Source organism: Eschrichtius robustus, chromosome 10 (genome assembly GCF_028021215.1).
Source record: "Eschrichtius robustus isolate mEscRob2 chromosome 10, mEscRob2.pri, whole genome shotgun sequence".
Classification (NCBI taxonomy): domain Eukaryota; kingdom Metazoa; phylum Chordata; class Mammalia; order Artiodactyla; family Eschrichtiidae; genus Eschrichtius; species Eschrichtius robustus.
Genome location: NC_090833.1, coordinates 2124432 through 2142468, shown reverse-complemented (window position 1 = coordinate 2142468; position 18037 = coordinate 2124432). Strand labels below are relative to the sequence as shown.

General features: G+C 61.5%; 1 protein-coding gene across 1 annotated transcript in view; it reads right to left on the bottom strand.

Moving 5' to 3' along the window:
* Positions 1 to 18037, bottom strand: part of ADAMTS13 (ADAM metallopeptidase with thrombospondin type 1 motif 13) — a 32975-nt gene that overhangs the window by 8996 nt on the left and 5942 nt on the right. Inside the window, exons 5-22 of the mRNA XM_068552400.1 lie at positions 16426 to 16509; positions 16029 to 16153; positions 15761 to 15907; positions 13952 to 14092; positions 13174 to 13336; positions 12285 to 12389; positions 10667 to 10818; positions 10484 to 10547; positions 8137 to 8263; positions 7487 to 7635; positions 7015 to 7135; positions 6435 to 6515; positions 5283 to 5464; positions 2879 to 3014; positions 2669 to 2798; positions 2067 to 2249; positions 974 to 1154; positions 220 to 340 (exon numbers count right to left, since the gene is read on the bottom strand). Of these exons, the coding sequence (XP_068408501.1) occupies positions 220 to 340; positions 974 to 1154; positions 2067 to 2249; positions 2669 to 2798; positions 2879 to 3014; positions 5283 to 5464; positions 6435 to 6515; positions 7015 to 7135; positions 7487 to 7635; positions 8137 to 8263; positions 10484 to 10547; positions 10667 to 10818; positions 12285 to 12389; positions 13174 to 13336; positions 13952 to 14092; positions 15761 to 15907; positions 16029 to 16153; positions 16426 to 16509 (2392 nt within the window). The remainder of the gene's footprint in view (positions 1 to 219; positions 341 to 973; positions 1155 to 2066; positions 2250 to 2668; positions 2799 to 2878; positions 3015 to 5282; positions 5465 to 6434; positions 6516 to 7014; positions 7136 to 7486; positions 7636 to 8136; positions 8264 to 10483; positions 10548 to 10666; positions 10819 to 12284; positions 12390 to 13173; positions 13337 to 13951; positions 14093 to 15760; positions 15908 to 16028; positions 16154 to 16425; positions 16510 to 18037) is intronic.

The window sequence follows — 18037 nt, the reverse complement described above, 5'->3', positions numbered from 1 at the left end:
TTAGACCTTAAGAATACGCTCTTGGGTGCCAATATGGCCAGGTTTTATCATCATTTCCTACCTTCCAGCCAGTCAGTGAGCACGTTCACGTGGCTGTCCGTACTGGGCCCCAGTCTCCTTGCTTATAATGTCATGTTCTTGTGTAGCTGGATTTTTTGTAAGCCACCTCAAATGCTTTTTTTAGAATTAGCTGACCCTCAGGGGCGTCGGGGTCCTCACCTTGACCACAGGAGACGGAGCACGGCCCCGCCAAGGGAGTCCACACGTGTGCAGCATGAGCCTCTGGCCTGGCACTGCCCGCTGGGGATGCAGCCTTCTCCCCTGGAGACTGGGCATCTGGCTGCAGAGGGCAAGCAGCAAGCTGGTGGGTCTGGGCTTCCCATCTCCACACCTCTGGGCACCTGGCCCTCCACTCCCACCAACCCCAATCTCTTCAGGAGAGAACAGAAGTGGTTACCAGCACCCCAAAGGCCTCCCCTCCCCGCTGCTCCTTTCCCGGGAAGCCTGCTTCCTGGCCTCCAGGGGATGCCCTCACCACACGCCCCACCTTGGCCTCTGCGTCAGCATCGGTAGTCAGTGTGGGGCACAACCGCGCTGGGGCTCTGGAGCCAGATTTGCAGGCACGCTTGGCCCTGCGGTCCCCCCCCAGCCGGGGGCGGGGCACGGGGATAGGATTGGCCGGCACCCTTGTCTGAAAGTAACACCACCCAGCCTGAGCCCGTGGACGCAGGCAGAAGCGTGGCAGCGTCTCTCTGCGCAGCAGACAACTGACAGCATTCCGTCAGGGTCTGGATTCCTCAGCCTGCTTGCCAGCAGGAAGGGGGCTTCCCAGCAGCTCTGAGATCTGTTTCTAGGATTGTCCTCTGCCCAGGGCCTCCCGAGGACAGCAGCCCTACACAGGGCAGTCTTCTAGCTCTGGCAGGAGGCCAGTGGTAACCAGTGCTCCCCATTCTCCAGTGCCCAGGATACTCACGTGGCCCCAGCCGGGAGGACATGCCACCTCGATACAGGGCTCAAGGGCAGGCGGCTTCTCGTCTGCGGAGCAGGGCCCAGCAGTTGCTGGCGCCCCCATGCCATCTGGCCCCTGCACACACGTCGTGTTCTGCACGGCCGGATCTGTTCCACAGGCCGACGAGCACGCATCTGGCATCTCCCTGAGGACGGCACAAGACAGCCATCAGGCCCTGCCTCTGCTCCTGGGGCAGAGAGGCAGTGAACCTGCTCGCCCATATCCAAGAGCCCGAAGGGGGACCCCCGCCGAAAGGCAGAAGCCAGGGGCCTTTCCCCGAAGCCTGGATGAACGGCCGCTGGCCCTCCACTCGGCACCCAGGGTGCAATGACACCGGCCCTGACCCTCCCGCCTTCCAGAGGCAAAGGTGGGCCTCCAAGCAGACAACCTAGCAGGTGCTGGGAAACAGGTGCCAGATGCAGTCGATCACCAGTTCAGGGAGAGCAAATGCATCTCCTGTGGCAGCCCTGAGAGGTGGCGGCTGCTTGGAGAGCTGTGTTGAGAAGGATTCTGAGGCACGATTGGCCCCCAGGAGGAAAGAGTGGTGACTGCTAACGCCTGCCACGGATGCGGGGCGTGTGGGGGAAGACGCCCAGAGCCACGTGTGGACCACCAGTGACCTAGGCCACCTCCCTCCCCACTGGACAAAACTGGGGCCCAGAGACGGAGGGGACTTGCCCGGGTCACCCAAGCAGTTAGTGGCAAATCAGAATGATAAGCCTCTGTCAGCTGGGACACTGTGGAAATGACAATAGCGGTGACAAACTGACACTTATTGCTTTACATCCGTGGTTTTGCTTGATCCTCGCAGCCCTCCATGAGCAGAGACTTGGAAGTTCAGAGGCGGAAATGGCCAGTCCGGGGCCTCCGGGATAGGAGGTAATTCCAAGGTCGGCACTCACCCAGGGTGGTGGGACCTGGCCAGAGGCCTCAGGAAAAGGGGACACTCAGAAGGGGCAGGGCTCAGCACAGGGATAAGCCCTGCCAGGGAGACTCTGCCTGGATCTGGCCTTGCGGCAGGGGGTGGGGGGGGCCCTGCCCCCCTCCCCGTGCTCACCTCCGGGGGCAGGGCTGGGAATTGCAGGTCTCCAAGGCCGCTGGCTGCTGGGCCAGCGCTCTGCACCGGGAGTGGGGCACTGTCCTCAGGAGGCCGCCCTGGGCCTCCACGCAGCGCACCACCCGCTCCTGCAGGCCCCCTCCGCAGGAGGCACTGCATGGGCCGAAGTCTCCGGCTGCCCAGCTGAGGAGAGGAACAGAGCATCGGGCCCCTGGCCGGGTCCCCAGGCGGGAGGCCGGCAGGTCTGTCTAGGCGAGTCACTTCCCTGGCCTGGCCTGGGCCCAGTGTCCCTTCAGGTACCCGGACACCGCGCAGGTACAGCCAGCCCAGCCCTCCAGCTCTCCAGGTGTCCCCAAGCTGCACCTGAGCCTGGGGACCACTGTCTAAAAGTGCCGGTGGGCGGCTGCCCCAGCCCTGCCCCCAACAGGGACGGCCCTGTCCCTAACCCGGTGCTCCTGCCAGGGGGTGGTCCCCTCCCTGAGCCGACGACAGCACAAGCCTCCCAGGCGGGGCAGTCATCCCCCTGGAGCGGTGAGCGCCTGAGCTCAGAGACGGCCCGTGAGCCACCCCGCCCGCCCGCCTGGAGCCACGGGCACACTCACGACGGGGGACAGGGCACGGGGGCACACGACTCGGACCACGCCGCCGGCTGCCGGCTCCCTGCGCACCGGGCAGCCTCCACCCACTCGTTCGCGGCCTGGTCCCGACAGCTGTGGGTCACCCAGCGCAGCCCTGCGGGGGGAGAGGGGGCTAGACCGCCTCCGTGCGGGGAGCAAACCAGGCTTTCAGGCGAGCCCTGCCCGGGGCCTCACCTGCCCCACAGCTCACCGAGCAGGCCCCCCGCACGGGAGCCCATGCCCAGGCCGGCCGATGCTCGGGCTGGAAGTAGGTGAAGGTGATGTCTGGGCGGGCGAGGCTGCCGTACTCCTCACCGTAGCGCCTGTAAACCTGCACGAGACACACGGAGAGCCGGGGCCTGTCCAGCGGGCTCTCTGGGGGCCACTGTCACAGCCACCTCCTCCGGGAAGCCTTCAATTTTTCATTCCTCCATCCCTATATTCTTTCCCTCAGCAAGCCATCACCGATGCTGACCCCACGCCACGCTTCGAGGACGGCCCGGTGACCAGGACGCTGCCCTAGGCTCACAGTGGGGTGGGGGAGGGTGGGCTGGTGGTAGGTGCGGGGATAGAGGTTCGCACAGGGGATTATGGGAGCACGGAGAAGGCGCCGAGGTTGACCAGGGTGGGCACCTGGGGGGAGGCGTGGAGGCCGGGTGAAGGGGTGTTCCAGCAGAGGGGAGCCCAGGCCCGGCCTGGGGTGAGACCAGCACAGCTCGGGCTTCTGCAGCAGGAGATAAGGCCCAGGGCTGGGCAGGAAGGGGCTGGATCAGGGGCCCTGTAGCTGTCTGGCAGCTTGGGCTCGAGCCTGAGGACACAGAGAGTTAAGGAAGAGTGTCCAGCAGGGAGCCTGGGTCTGTCCGTACTTCAGGAGGGTCACTGGGTCCTGTGAGGGGCCAGCCTGGCGGGCAGAGGCCAGGAGGACGCCCCCAAGGTTCCAGCACCTACTCCCACGACACCTCATCTGGCCACGCGTCACAGTCCTCTGCTAAAATGCCGGTTCTTGGCACACACACAACCCCCCCCCCCCCAGCAGGTCCTGCCTGAGTGTCTCTGAGAGGGGCCCAGGAATCTGTATTTTTTTACCCTCACCGCAAAGGATGACAACAGAGCTGCTTGACAGCCAGCCCTTGGAACAACGTTCCCAGGGGCGGGGAGGTGGGTGAACTGGGCCACATGGGGAGGTGGGGAAGGGGTTAACTGTTCACTGGGGGGCTCGCTCTGGCCTGGCCTGGACTTCTGGGGGAGCCCCTGCTGCCTCCCCCAGCCGTGGGAGCAGAGGGTGGGGCTGCTAGACCAAAGTGAGGGGCCGTCAAGACTTGGACTCCCCCACAAAGGTTGTCAAGGGCTATTTCAACGTCCACGACTTCCTGCCCACCCTCCAGCACCCTCCTCAGCAAAGCGCATGTGGCGCCACTTGCAGATGAGGTTACAGCGTGCAGGACATCCAAGCACAGCCGGGGCCCCCAATTCCCTCTGTCCCAGAGGAACAGCAAGAACCAACATCCACCCAGAGCTGCCCCGGGGCCAGGGCCTGCCGCCCACACTGCCCGCCCATGACCCCAGGACGTGGGACTGCCATCTGGTCCCCACTCTGCAGATGAAAATCTGCGGAACCCAGCATCCCTGCCGGAGGAGAGCGAAGCGTGGGAGGGGCCTATTCAGGTTCCCGTTCTGGCCCTCACAGCGCCCGCCCCTTTGTCCCGGAACGTCTGGGTGTGTCACTCCCGCTGGTAGGATGGGGCATCCCAGGCCTCAGGCACTTCGAGATGCGAGTCAGCACGCGCTTCTGCAGCCTGGCCACCTTCCGTGTGCACGTGCGGGGCACCACACAGTCTGCCAAGTGCTTGCTGTGCATCGTTTTGAAAAAAAAACAAATGCATCTTCACGTCACGTAGGTCTGCTTAGTCTCATTCTGCAGACGGGGAAACTGAGGCTCAGAAAATTAAGCCTTTTGTCCAAGTTTCTGCAGAGCCAGGATTTGAACTCTGGGCTGAGTCCCTAGCCTGGGCTCCTGACCCCTGGGGTCACCCTGCTTCCAGCTCTCGAGCTGCCTCTGCTCCTCCTGCATTAGATGCCCCCGCGGCGGGTCTCTAATCTGGGCGCCGGCCCAACCAGCCTCCCCCACGGTCTCGTGCCCCCCACCCTCCTTCGTCCGGGTCTGGCATAGCCCGACCCCAACTCCGCCCTACACAGACCCCCGGCAGCTCCCCAGGCCCCCAGGAGGAAGCCTGAACTCCTCACACGGCCAGCAAGGCCCCTCCAGGTCTGCCTAGCCCTCCAGCCTCCTCGCCTGGAGGGTCCCCTTCCTCCCTCCCGCCTAAGCACCCCTCCTGGGCACGCGCTGCTCGCTCAAGACACTCCCCTCCCTGCTCGGCCTGCAGCGTCACCTCATCTCAGACCACGGCAGCACAGCCCCCGTCCCAGGAAGCCCCCAACCCCTGCACGGGGCTCTCTCTCTGACCCATTCTCAGCACTCCAGAACTCCCGTGGGCTCCAAGCACGGCGACCCCAGGCCCCCCAGCGGCCGCCGAGAGAATGAAGAGGTGTGCGTCTGAGCTGGCGGACCAACGGACACCAGGGGGAGGCCCCCGGTCACCTGGATCTCCATGTCGTCCTGGGTGGGGCCCTGGATGCGGATCTCCTCCAGGCGGGGCAGCCGGCCCTCAGTCAGGGTCACTTTGTACTGGACCTGGCTGTCCTCCAGGAGGGAGGGGTAGGTGGTGCTGGGAGAGATGCTCGCATTCCCGGCCACGACGTAGCGCCCACGGACCCTCACTGCTGTTGGGGGAGGGGCCGTCAGCACCACAGAGACACCCCCCCCCCACCGTGGGAGCCGGCACCGCCCCCCTCACAGACAGGTCCTGTTTAAGGAAAGGTGACGACTGGGCCAACAGGGCATGACCTCCACGGCCGCACCCGCCACTCCCGCCCCAGGATCCCCAGCCTTCCCGGGGAGCAGGTCCCCTGGTATCCCACGCTCTGAACAGGGTGTCTGACCACGGGAGGCTCCCCACGCGGCGACTCTGTGCCTCTTCCTGGAACCTGGCGAGCGCCGTGGACCTGCTCCCTCAGCAAGTGCACTCACACCCCGCTCTACGGGGGCTCAAGGACCCCAGGGCGAGCACGCCACCCCGGATTCAAAGGTCAGGCCAGGGCGCCCCCTGGAAATAAAGACCCACAGCGGCGTTAAGTAAAGAGGTCGGCCTTGCCCAGAGACGGGTCTGACCTGCGCCCTGTGTCTGACCTGATCCGGAGTGTCTTTGTTTAGGGTAGGGGCTGGCCACACCAGAAAGACCAAACACATGACTTAGGGTGGTGGCCTTGAGTCACCAAGCCTCAGCCAACCTGAAGACTGAGGTCGTCCGGGGGGCGATCAATCCGTCCCCCAATCGTGTCTACGTAACGAAGCCCCATGGCACCGGGACCCTGAGCTCAGGAGAGCTCCCAGAGTAGGCAGTACGCCGTGTGTGTGGCCACTTTCGAGCTGGACACGGAGCCCTCCCCGACGCTGCCCTAGGCATCTCTTCCCTTGGCTGGTTTTATTTTGTATCCTTCCCCTGTAGTAAGCCGGAACGGTGAGTGTAGCAGCTCTCAGAGTTCTGGCGGTCCTCCCAGTGGATCAACCAACAGATGGCGGCTTGGGGAACACCGCACTTGCAGTGGGCGCCAGAAGTGACGGCACCTTGGGACTGTGCCCTCGGCCTTCACGGTCTGGCTAACTCCTGTGGGCGTCCTCCGGCCAGCTCACCCAGGTGCGTGAAGAGAGGCCTGTGGTTTATGACGCATATGCTGGTCAGGTTGGGGGGAATGGTCAGGAACGTGACATACTCTAGGAGGAAGCGGGGGCGGGGGAGGCGAGGGGTGGTCTCAGGTCACTCAGGTCACAGCCAAAGGGAGCAGATTTCAGCACCAGAGGGAGGCGGGACTCAACTCCTCGACTGACTTTGCAAAAGACCTGACCTGTTCCGTAAATAGATCAAAGTCAAGGATTTTCCAAGCATAACGTCCCTCCCGCTAAGAGTCCTTGAGCAGGAGAGGAGAGGACGGCCCACCACAGATTCCCCAATGTCCGTATTTGTTCTGCACCACAGGTACACTGAGCAACCGTTACTGACGTGCCACAATCCCAGCAGTGGCCTCTCACCAAAATCTGAGCCTCGTGGGGAGGCTGGCAGAGAGGAACGTGGAGGCTGAGGCCGCTAAGAGGGCCCAGGGCTGAGCCAGAGTGCGGGCCCCGCCACCTAGGCAGCCGGCACCCAGGCTCTGGGCTGAGGGGTTTCTTGGAGGCTGGGGGGAGCCCGGCCCTTCACCCCCAGGCAGGCCCCTACCTCTGGCTCTTCCGGCCGTGAAAGAGCCGTTCTGCGGACGGCACGTGCTGTTGTCCCCGCCACACACCTGGCACACATCTCGCACCTGCCCGGAGGCCATCCTGCCGTCACAGCCAAACGTCTGAGCAAAGGAGAGTGGCAGGTGAGACCCGGGTGATGTCATGGGACGGTGCTGGCCCACTGACACCCACAGCCCTGAGGTTCACACAACCAAATGGGGCATTTCTGCAGCTTCTGACATCTGTGCAGGGGGCAAGCTGAAATGACCTGTCCAAGGTCACAGCAAGGCTCTTGACTCCAAGCTCGGCCCTGTATCCCAGCATCACCCAGTGCAGACTCTACTGCGACTTCATGGGGGCAGCACCCCCCAGACCTGACCCCTCGAAGGCCCCTTAGCATCTTGGTTTCTGATGGGAGAGGCCTTGGTGCCACAGTGGATGGAAGGCCACCTCCACTGCCCGAGCACACCTACCTTGCAGCTGCCCGACACGCACAGGCTCAGGCTCCCATCCTCCTGAGGGCTGCCTGGCACACACCGTGTCCCATCCAGGAAACTGTCCCCACGCCTCACAATGAAGCTCTCGCCAATGGCCCGGCACACATATCTACACAGAGCGTCCCCTGGGAAGGAAGAAGGACAAGAAACCCGGATGGGAGGGTGGCAGGGAGCCGGGAGGGCAGCGACCCTGTGAAACATGATCCAAGTGGGTCCTCACCGACCCCCAAGCGCCATCCCGCTTCACTCTTTGCATGTGGGGCAAGGTTTCTATTTCCCACCTGTCCTGCCTCCTGAGGCAGTAATCACGTCGCGACGTAATAAATGTTACTGAATTACGAGCCAGGAAGCACGCTCGGTGCTTCCCCTGCGTCATCGCACTGACTCCTGCCAGCAATCCTGGCAGCGAGCTACGCCTCTTAGCTCCATTTTGCAGATGGGGAAACCGAGACTCAGAGATGAGAAGTCATGGCCTGACCTGCTAGCCAAGGTGGGATGCATGATGTGTCTGATGCAGGGCCGAAGCCTGCTCTCAACAGCATCAGGGTGATGGTGGGTCTCCCCCAACGACTCTCCCTGCCCCGGGGTCTCAGGCCTGGCTCGCCCCGGCACCCCCCGGGACCCACCTCGACTGTACTGCTCGGCCGTGCCCCAGCGGTAGAAGGAGGTGCTGCCCGGGGAGAGGCGCAAGGGCTCCCCGTTGGTCTGCGCGCACTGCTCCGACATGAACTCCAGCTGGGTCTTCTCGCAGGCCTGGTGGAAGGAGGCAGAGGACGGGCACAGGAGGGGCCGGGGCAGGGGGCCCGGGGCAGGGGGCTCAGGCAGGGAACCCTCGCCCCGGGAGAGAGCAAGGCCCCCGGCAGTGCGAGGGCCAAGACGTGGGTTGGAGCCCAGCTCCTGGCTGCACCTCAGTTCCCTGCTCTGTAAAGTGGGGATGTCGAGCCTTCCTCCGCTGATGGGGGCCTACCACCCAGCAACAAAGAGGAAAGCCGGCCAAACAGCACTGCGGGTGGGAGGCCCCAACTTCAGAAAACGGGGCTGAGTATGTGTATTCGCTATGTCTGTGCCTCCAGAGGCAGGTAACTGGAAAAGTCACAGGAGTCAAGAGCAAAGGGCTTCCACACAAGAACCTCCACGGGCGGGCGTCCTGGCCTTTTTTGCACTGGAGTCAGAGGAAAAGAATCCGAGTGGCCCTGCCAAGCAGGTGCGGGGACCGCGGCTGCCCTCCTTGCAGGCCTGGCCCGCCCCCAACACCAGGCAAGGACTCCGTTCTCCTGGTCTGGGGAGGCCTCGGAGTCGGCCTGGAGAAGGTGGGGGCAGGGGGGGAGGGAGGGAGGGTCTCACCACGTGCAGATCTTAAGTCAAGGCCAGAGGAATCACTCCACCCCTTCACACCCACTCTGATGGCCATGTGGGAAACACAGGTAAGTGCTGGAGAGGACGTGGAGAAATTGGAACGCTCGCACTTTGCTGGTGGGGAGGCCAAATGGTTCAGCTGCTGTGGGAAATGGCTCAGAGGTTCCTCAAGGACTTAAACGTAGAATTACCATGGGATCTGCCAATTCCGCTTTGAGGTGTACACCCAAAAGAGTGAAAAGCTGGCACTCAAAAAAGTCCATGTACACACATATTCATAGCAGCACTATTCCCAACAACCAAAGATGGAAACAGCCCCAATGCATGGACAATGGATGAACAGATGAGCGAAATGTGGTCCATCCATCCAGTGGAATACTATTGAGCCATAAAAAGGAGTGAAGTTCTGGGTGGGAGGGAGACCCAAGAAGGAGGGCATATATGTATACGTATAGTTGATTCACTTTGTTGTACAGCAGAAACTAACACAACATTGTAAAGCAACCATACCCCAATAAAAAAATAAGAAAATATAAGAAAAAAAGAATAGGGACTTCCCTGGTGGTGCAGTGGTTAAGAATCTGCCTGCCAGTGCAGGGGACACGGGTTCGAGCCCTGGTCCGGGAAGATCCCACATGCCGCGGAGCAACTAAGCCCGTGCGCCACAACTACTGAGTCTGTGCTCTAGAGCCTGCGAGCCACAACTACTGAAGCCCGCGTGCCACAACTACTGAAGCCCATGTGCCTAGAGCCCGTGCTCTGCAACAAGAGAAGCCACCGCAATGAGAAGCCCATGCACCGTGGCGAAGAGTAGCCCCTGCTCACCGCAACTAGAGGAAGCCCGCGCACAGCAACAAAGACCCCACGCAACCAAAAATAAATAAATGAAATAAATAAATTTATAAAAAATAAATAAAAAAGAAGAATAAACTGTAAAAAAAAAAAAAAGAAAAAGGAGTGAAGTTCTGATACATGGTACATGGCTGAACCTTGAAAACAACACGGTGAGTGAAAGAAGCCAGATGCAAAAAGTCACATATTGTATGATTCCACTTATATGAAATGTCCAGCGCAGGTAAATCCACAGAGATAGAAAATAGACTGGTGGTTGGCAGGGGCTGGGGAGAGGGGGCACGGGAGTGACTGCTTAATGGACCTGGGGTTTTACTTTGGGGTGATGGAAATGGTTTGGAACTCGATGGGGGTGGTGGTTGCATGATACTGTGAACATACTACATGCTACCGAACTACACAATTTCAAATGGTTGATTTCATGCTAGGTGAAATTCACCTGCACTTATAACTAAAAGAACCGCCCATGCTCTGGCGGTAGTGGACTTGGCTGCCGGGGACGAGGGTTGTTCTCAGCGCAGAAACGGGCAGCCCTGCATGGCAGTGGCATCCAGGGAGGGAGGGGGACACTTCAGGGTGGCTGCTTTCAGTGGTGGGACCGTCCTGGAGAATGCACAGTGGTCCCAGGGCAGGTATTAATAGCACCACCTTCACTCTCAAAACGCCCTGTGTGAACCACAAATTACAGCCGCCCTGGCCCTCGGGCTCCTCTGGACCCAGTGCTGCCAACGGCCCCCCCTCACCCTGCCCGGGAAGCAGGCCTACCTGGCGGTTGCACATCGTGGCCTGCAGGTCGGCACCTACGCACGCACGCCCCCCAAAGGCAGGTCTGAAAAGGCCCCCGAGACATGGGTGAGAGGGGAGGCGGCCCCCCGCCCCCCGCACCCCGCCAGGGAACGTGCACCAGCCACCTCCCCGGCCCACGGAACAGCGCCCCCCGCACGGCACCTGGGGTTGTTGCACTGCCGTCTCCTGGTGACCACACCTCCTCCGCAGGAGCGGGAGCAAGGACTGCCCGGACCCCAGCTAGACCAGTGCCCATGCACCACCCCCACGGGGGCCAGCTCCGCCAGAGAGCGGCAGTGACCCTTGGAGCACCACTGCAAGAGAAGGACGGCACCACGTTCCACACCCAGGGCATCCCACACCCAGGGCATCCCACACCCAGGGCATCCCACACCCACAGGACCCCACACCCAGGGCATCCCACACCCAGGGCATCCCACACCCACAGGTACCCCACACCCAGGGCATCCCACACCCACAGGACCCCACACCCAGGGCATCCCACACCCAGGGCATCCCACACCCGCAGGACCCCACACCCAGGGCATCCCACACCCACAGGACCCCACACCCAGGGCATCCCACACCCACAGGACCCCACACCCAGGGCATCCCACACCCACAGGTACTCACACCCAGGGCATCCCACACCCACAGGACCCCACACCCAGGGCATCCCACACCCACAGGACCCCACACCCAGGGCATCCCACACCCACAGGACCCCACACCCAGGGCATCCCACACCCACAGGTACCCCACACCCAGGGCATCCCACACCCACAGGTACCCCATACCCAGGGCATCCCACACCCACAGGACCCCACACCCACAGGACCCCACACCCAGGGCATCCCACGCCCACAGGACCCCACACCCAGGGCATCCCACACCCAGGGCATCCCACACCCACAGGACCCCATACCCAGGGCATCCCACACCCACAGGTACCCCATACCCAGGGCATCCCACACCCACAGGACCCCACACCCACAGGACCCCACACCCAGGGCATCCCACGCCCACAGGACCCCACACCCAGGGCATCCCACACCCACAGGACCCCACACCCAGGGCATCCCACACCCACAGGACCCCACACCCAGGGCATTCCACACCCATAGGTACACCCCCCACACACACACACGCGCACACACACGCACTGGACCCCCATCCTGCTTTGGAGCCAGTGCTAAACAGAAGAGGGCCGAGCCCCTCCCACAGGACAGGGACCGGAAGAAGGGCGGGCCATGCAAGGCAGAGGGGGGGCAGGGGCACTGGGCCGGGCGCAGGACGCCAGGTGGCCGCTGCAGGCCGGCGGGGGCGGGGGTGGTGGTGGTCACGCAGTCACGGGAAAACTTTGCCTCCTCTGGGTGGCGGGTGACTACCCAATCCCCGTCTCCAGGCCGCCACGCGGGGCCCAGGGTGACTGTCCCTCAAGCGCCGCTCTCTCTGGGACAGCCAGGAGGTTGACGGGCCGGGCCAGATGCCCCGCCCGCCGCCCCAGCAGAGTCAGGCGCAAGCCTTGGCTGTTAGCTGTTATGAACCGCCTGCAGAGGGCAAGGCGAGCGCTGTGTGCACGCGGGCATCCTGCTGCCCACCTGTCCTGACGGGGACCCAGAACAGGTCCAGGGCCCTACACCCCCGCTTACTGAGCTCCTCCTGTCTCCCACCCCAGGGTGAGGGCTGCAGGCCGCAGGTCTGCGTGAGCGTGTGTGAGCGCACGCACACACACACACACGCTCACACGCTCACACGCTCCCTCACTCCCCGCTCTGACCTTCCCCACGCCACACTCTGTCCCATCCAGGAGAGGAATAAGGAGGCGGCTACAGCTGCTTTGGTCCAGGGGGTCCGTGTGGCAGGAGAGAGCCTGGCACGTGTCCTAAGAGGGGAGACAGACGGCCAGCTGAGGGGCCACAAGGGCCTGCGGGGTCAGTGTCCAGCCATCGCTGTCCCTCACAGACCACAGGACACAGTGACACAGCCGGCTCCCTGGGCAGTGGTGGGTGGAGAGGACAGCCGTGGAGGACTTCTCCACCAGGAACAGGGGCAGTGACCAGGGCCCACAAAAACGTTTTCATTTCTTTTAAAATCAGAAGAAAAAAGATGATCTTTTAGATCAGAGAGAATATGCTAATATATAATATTAACACTGTATTTATAACAACACACGTAAAACTCTGTATTTCATGAAAACACTAAGATATGATTCTTATTGTTTTACAAGGGGGAAAGGGCTCACCAAGGCAAAAGGGCCTGCAAGTGCTGTGCGGTCCTGGGAAGGGAGTCTGTCTTTGGGGGTGCCTGCCCCCCTTCAGCTCCCCTCCCACTGCCAGCTCCCACTCCGGCTGTAGGGTTCAGCTTGGAGGTCACTTCCTCTGGGAAGCCCTCCAGCCCCCATTGGGTGGGAAGCCCTCGGTAACTGCCTACGTAGGATCAAGGTCCATGGGCTAGGGGGCCCTATCAGGACCAGCTCTACCTAATTTGTGGGGCCTCGTCAAGAGGAAAACGTGGGGACCCTTGTTCAAAAATTGAGAATTTCGAGAGGCACCTGACAGTCTGGGCCAGTGGGGTCTCACAGTGCGCAGGGGGGCAGGAGCGGGCAGAGGGAGGCCCAGAGGCGGAGGGGCGGGGTGGCCGTGCGCATCACCCACTGCTGGACTCACGAGGTGCTCCCTGCGGAAGGTGCAGGCGACCGCCGTCGGGCCGAAGGCGACGCGGCACTGCTCGTCGGCGCCGTAGTACAGGCCGGGGTGCGCCTCGGGAGGGCGCCCCGCGGGCTGGGACTGCGGCCCCGGCGGGTCCCACACGCAGCGCGCCCGTCCTGCGCTGCGACAAGGCCGCGGCTCAGGCGCGGGGCGGACACCAGGTGGGCGCGGGATGGAGGAGTGGGCGCGGGAAGCGGGGGCGTTTAAAGCGGCGGGTCGGGTGGGCGAGGACGGGAGTTCTCAGCCCGTGTGCCCCACCAAGAGCTGACCCTGGGCTAGGACAAGGCTCGAGCCTAGGGGAGGGGGGGGGGGGGATGCAGAGGCAGATGCAGGGGGCGGGGGAGGTTGGCTAAGTGGGTCTGCGAAAGGATGGAAGTGGACAGGGGAGAACTGAGGGGTGGGCGCAGGAGTGGGACGGGATGGAAAGAAGGAGGGAGGTGGCGCGTGGGCGGGATGGGAGTGGCCAGAGGGAGGGGCTGGCGGGGGCGGGGTGGGGGGAGAGGTGGAGGGGTGGATGCCGGGAGGAGGTGAGGGCTGGAGGGGTGGGCAGAGGCGGGATGTACGAGTGCCTCCTAAGACGTGCTGGGAGCCCGTGGAGAGGTGGGCGCGGGGACGCCACGGAAGTGGGCACAGGGTTGAGGGCAGATGCAGGGGTGGGTCCGGGGACGGGAAGGAGGGGGGCTCGCGAAGCGGAGATGCGGGCGTAGGGAGGGGCGGTGCTGGGGGGTGCCGCTACCTGAGCAGGCTCAGCAGCTGCCGGCGGCTGCAGGGGGACCACGCCGGGCCCCCGCGGGCGGGCGCGGCGCCGTCGGAAGCCATCACGTGGCCGCTGGGCCCGCAGCCGCTGCCCGGCGCGCCGTCGTGCTCCAGGCCGAAGCTGCGGAGGCGGCGGCGCTGAGGCCGGCGGTGGCCAGGGTCCCCCCACCCCTACAGGGGTCGCCCCGGCCCCGCCACCAGCTAACCCGGCGGTGGGCCGCGTCGCGCGGGCGCCCAGCCTCAGTTTCCTGCGCGAGGGAGCGCTGGGCCGGCCCGGTGGCTCCCGCCTCTTTTGGCTAATACATATCAAAAGGCTTTCAAAATGTGCAGGCCAAACGCATCCACGGTGTTTTGAGCGTGGGAGGCCATGGCTCGAGGGCCTTTGGGGCCCTGCTGCTGACGGCTTTCTTGACGTGGGGGTGGCTCGGTGTGTAAATGCACGGACTGAATGTGTACTGGTGAAGTGAAAAGGTCGGACCTCTGGCCAATGTTTCTGCTCCCAGTGGAAGGCAATGGTTTTCAATTCCTTTTTTCCCTCCAAACAAGATAGATGGAGGGGGCTTCCCTGGTGGCTCAGTGGTTGAGAATCTGCCTGCCAATGCAGGGGACACGGGTTCGAGCCCTGGTCTGGGAAGATCCCACATGCCGCGGAGCAACTGGGCCCGTGAGCCACAATTACTGAGCCTGAGCGTCTGGAGCCTGTGCTCCGCAACAAGAGAGGCCGCGATAGTGAGAGGCCCGCGCACCGCGATGAAGAGTGGCCCCCGCTCGCCGCAACTGGAGAAAGCCCTCGCACAGAGACGAGGACCCAACACAGCCAAAAATAAAAATAATAAATAAATAAATAAATTAAAAAAAAAAAAAAAGATAGATGGAGGAATTGTGATGGGTGGTGGGTCAGCTGGGTGAGAGGTCAGACGGAGGTGCAGAGCTGAGAGCGAAGGTGCGCAGCCGCGGGCTGCTGTGGGGATACGAGCCCCAGCCTTGTCCGTGGAGGTGGCTGTGGGAACCCCTCAGCACTCTCGGGGGGGCCGAAAGGCCTGCGGGTGGGAGGGGGGCTGGTGGGCAAGGAAGTTAGACACCCACTTTTCACTTTAGGAGTCTCTGTACTCTGAACTTTTATTTACAGCAAGCAGGTATATACTTTCATAATTAAAAGGCTAAAAATCAAAAAGGAAAGAAACCCTCCACTCCGGGTGAATAATACATAGGAGCACAGATTTGCCCGCAGAATGTATAGCAGTCGTATCAGGAAAGGTCTGGAAACAACCTAAATATCTAACAAGAGGGGATGAATTAAGTAAATTATGGTGCGTACAAAAAAAACCAATATATGTTGTAAGAGAATGTTTGGGAGAAATGTTTGGGATATATTGTTACATAAAAAAGCAGTTAACCAATATACAGCATAATCCCAAATTTACAAATAAAAAATTATGTGTGTGTGTGTGAAGAAAAGATGTTTTCTCTAAGTGGTGGGATTTGGGATAATTTTTGCAGCCTGCTTTTTCTTTACCTGAATTTCCTACAAAAATTACTTTTTAACTCCTAAGTTTGTTTTGCTTGTATTTTGAAAAAAATTTTTTTTTTCTTTTAATCCTTCGGTAATGAAGAAATATCAGATTTACCAGCTCTTGCCCCCGCCCACCCTCCCTAGTCCATTGGGGTCAAGAGTACAGGCTCCTTCAGCTCGCTCTTCTAGGGACCACTGCCAGCCATGACCTCCCCTCCTGGGGGCCCAGGTCATGTCCTTGTCCGGAGCTTGAGGACAGGGGTTGGGGCCTCTTACCTGTGCCCAATCTCATGGGCGATGGTGACCCCCAGATCGAAGCCGGTATCCTCAGTGATAAGGCAGCTCCAGGAGGAGGAGCAGACGCCACCCAGCTGGGTGACCCCCCGAACCTGCCGGTTACCATCAGGCAATTCCAGGTCAAACCTCAGGAAGAGAGAACAGATAGCTGCGCAGTGCTGAGGTGCCTGCCCACCGCCGGGCTACCTTTGCAGAGAGTGGGAGCAGCTCCCCGGCAGGCTGGCACGCCAGTGGGGAGCTCGGCTACCTGGTGATGTAGAGGACCAGGTCGGCATGGCCGGGGTCCGTGTCATCCTCAGGGTTGACCGTCCTGCTCCACTCACAGACGCTCAGCAGTGATGCGGTGATGTTGGCTGTGATATTCGGAGCATCCTGAGGGACCGGTAACAGAGCGCACATTTAGGGGATCCACCCCAAGCAGGGCGCGGACCACTGCTGCCATCTCAGTCCTCACAACAACCCTATTACTGTCCCATGTTACAGATGAGGAGACTGAGGCTCAGCAGTGCCGCGTGCCAGGGCAGAGCTGGAATTCAGGTCCAGGCCCGGCTGGCGGGAAGCCCTGCCATCACCCCCGCTGCTCTGTGCGCATCCGCAGGCAGAAACCGGTTTCCCAGTGACTGGGCGTCCAGCTCAGCGCCTACCTCAGGCTGCGTCAGGATGACCATCTTCACCAGGTGCACTCGGAACTGAGCTCCCAGGGATGGGTCCCTAAGCAGCTCTGACCCCTGTGGAAGGGCAGGCGGGAGAGGTGATACGTGTGCGTGGGCGCTGCTGACTTCCGGGGGCCCAGGGCGGGGGCGGGGGGGGGGGGTAGTTGCCTGGAGAGGATGCTTCAGCAGTAGGGAGGGCACCCGAAATGCTAGTCCTTGGGCCTGGGAGCCAGCCATGGAGAAAGTCAGAAGGAAGGTCAGCCAACACAGAGAAACCCCGAAACAACGGGATGCGAGTAACTGCCATTAGTCTAGAACATTCCTTTCAAACACTGCTTCTCGCGGACTGGATTTACCGTGTCCTGTCTCATCTCTGCCCACCTGCCTGAAACACCTCTCTCACCTCTGCTCGCTTAAGCTGCTCATCTCCACGAGGCAGCCCGAGGGCCTCCTCCCCCTCCGTGAGCCCTTTCCTGGGCACCCCAATGAGAAGGCTCCCCCCACCAGGCTCCCAGCTCTCACGGCACATCTGCCAAGATGCTGATTGTGGTCGACTTGCACTGCAGTTGCTCGCACCAGCTTGGCCTCTAAATGAGACATGGCACCCAGGAGAGAGGACGTGGCGCCACCGGCCTCAGCTGACCTGAGTCTGAACCCAGGCTCTGCCCCTTCCTACCTGTATGCTCAGGATCCTGTTTACTAACCTCAGGACCCCAGTTTCCTCATCTGTAAAATGGAGAGAAAGCCTTCCATGGTTGTTGGCAGACTTAGGAACAGTGCGGCTGGCATGAGGTGGGTGCCCAGTCACGCCACCGGCCATTACCGCGACTGGCACCATCTGGGCAGGAGCCAGTCTGCAATCTGCCACCTGACCATCCTTGGCCCTCATAAAACATGTCGAATGACCACAGGGAGTGTGGTTCGATTACCAAATTTCAGCATATTCGAGGTGGGGGGAACCCCCAAAGCTTGAAAACGGTAGCTTTCAAGTGACCTAGAGGGAACATCTTCCACCCCTGGAGTCAGCAGGTGGAAACCCAAGCAGGCTTGTCCTGGACTTGAGCCAGCTTTTCCAGGGGTCAGGGCTGCATGGGTGTGGCCTCTGGGACCCAGACTCCCTCCAGGGTGCAAGGCCCAGAGAACACACGGGAAAGGAGAGGTGTCGGAGGGCCCGGGGCTCTGAGATTGGGGGATCTTTTCCTTCTGTCCAGAATAGCTGGGCATACCTGAGGCCGGGGACAAGATGGTATTAAGGACCCCACGTTCTAGGATGGCTGCCTGCCCTCTGGGGCCAACTTACCAGGGGGGCAGTGCCGGCCCTGCCGCTGCCAGCGGTGGTATTAATCTCCTGACGTTATGGAAACGTACCTGGCCGCCTAGAACACGTGTGTCTGTGTGTGTTTCACATGTGAATGAGCTCGTGGTCGGGCACAGCCCATCAGACTGAATGTGACCATCAGGTGTTGCAGTCACCTGTTTCTGTGCTGCCTCTTTTTCTCCGAGGTAATGGTTAGTGGGAGCTGTGCTTCCTGCCCCACCATTACCCTTAGAAGCCAAGTGAAGGGGAGGCCTGCGGACATGGGGGTACCCACAAGAAGGGCGC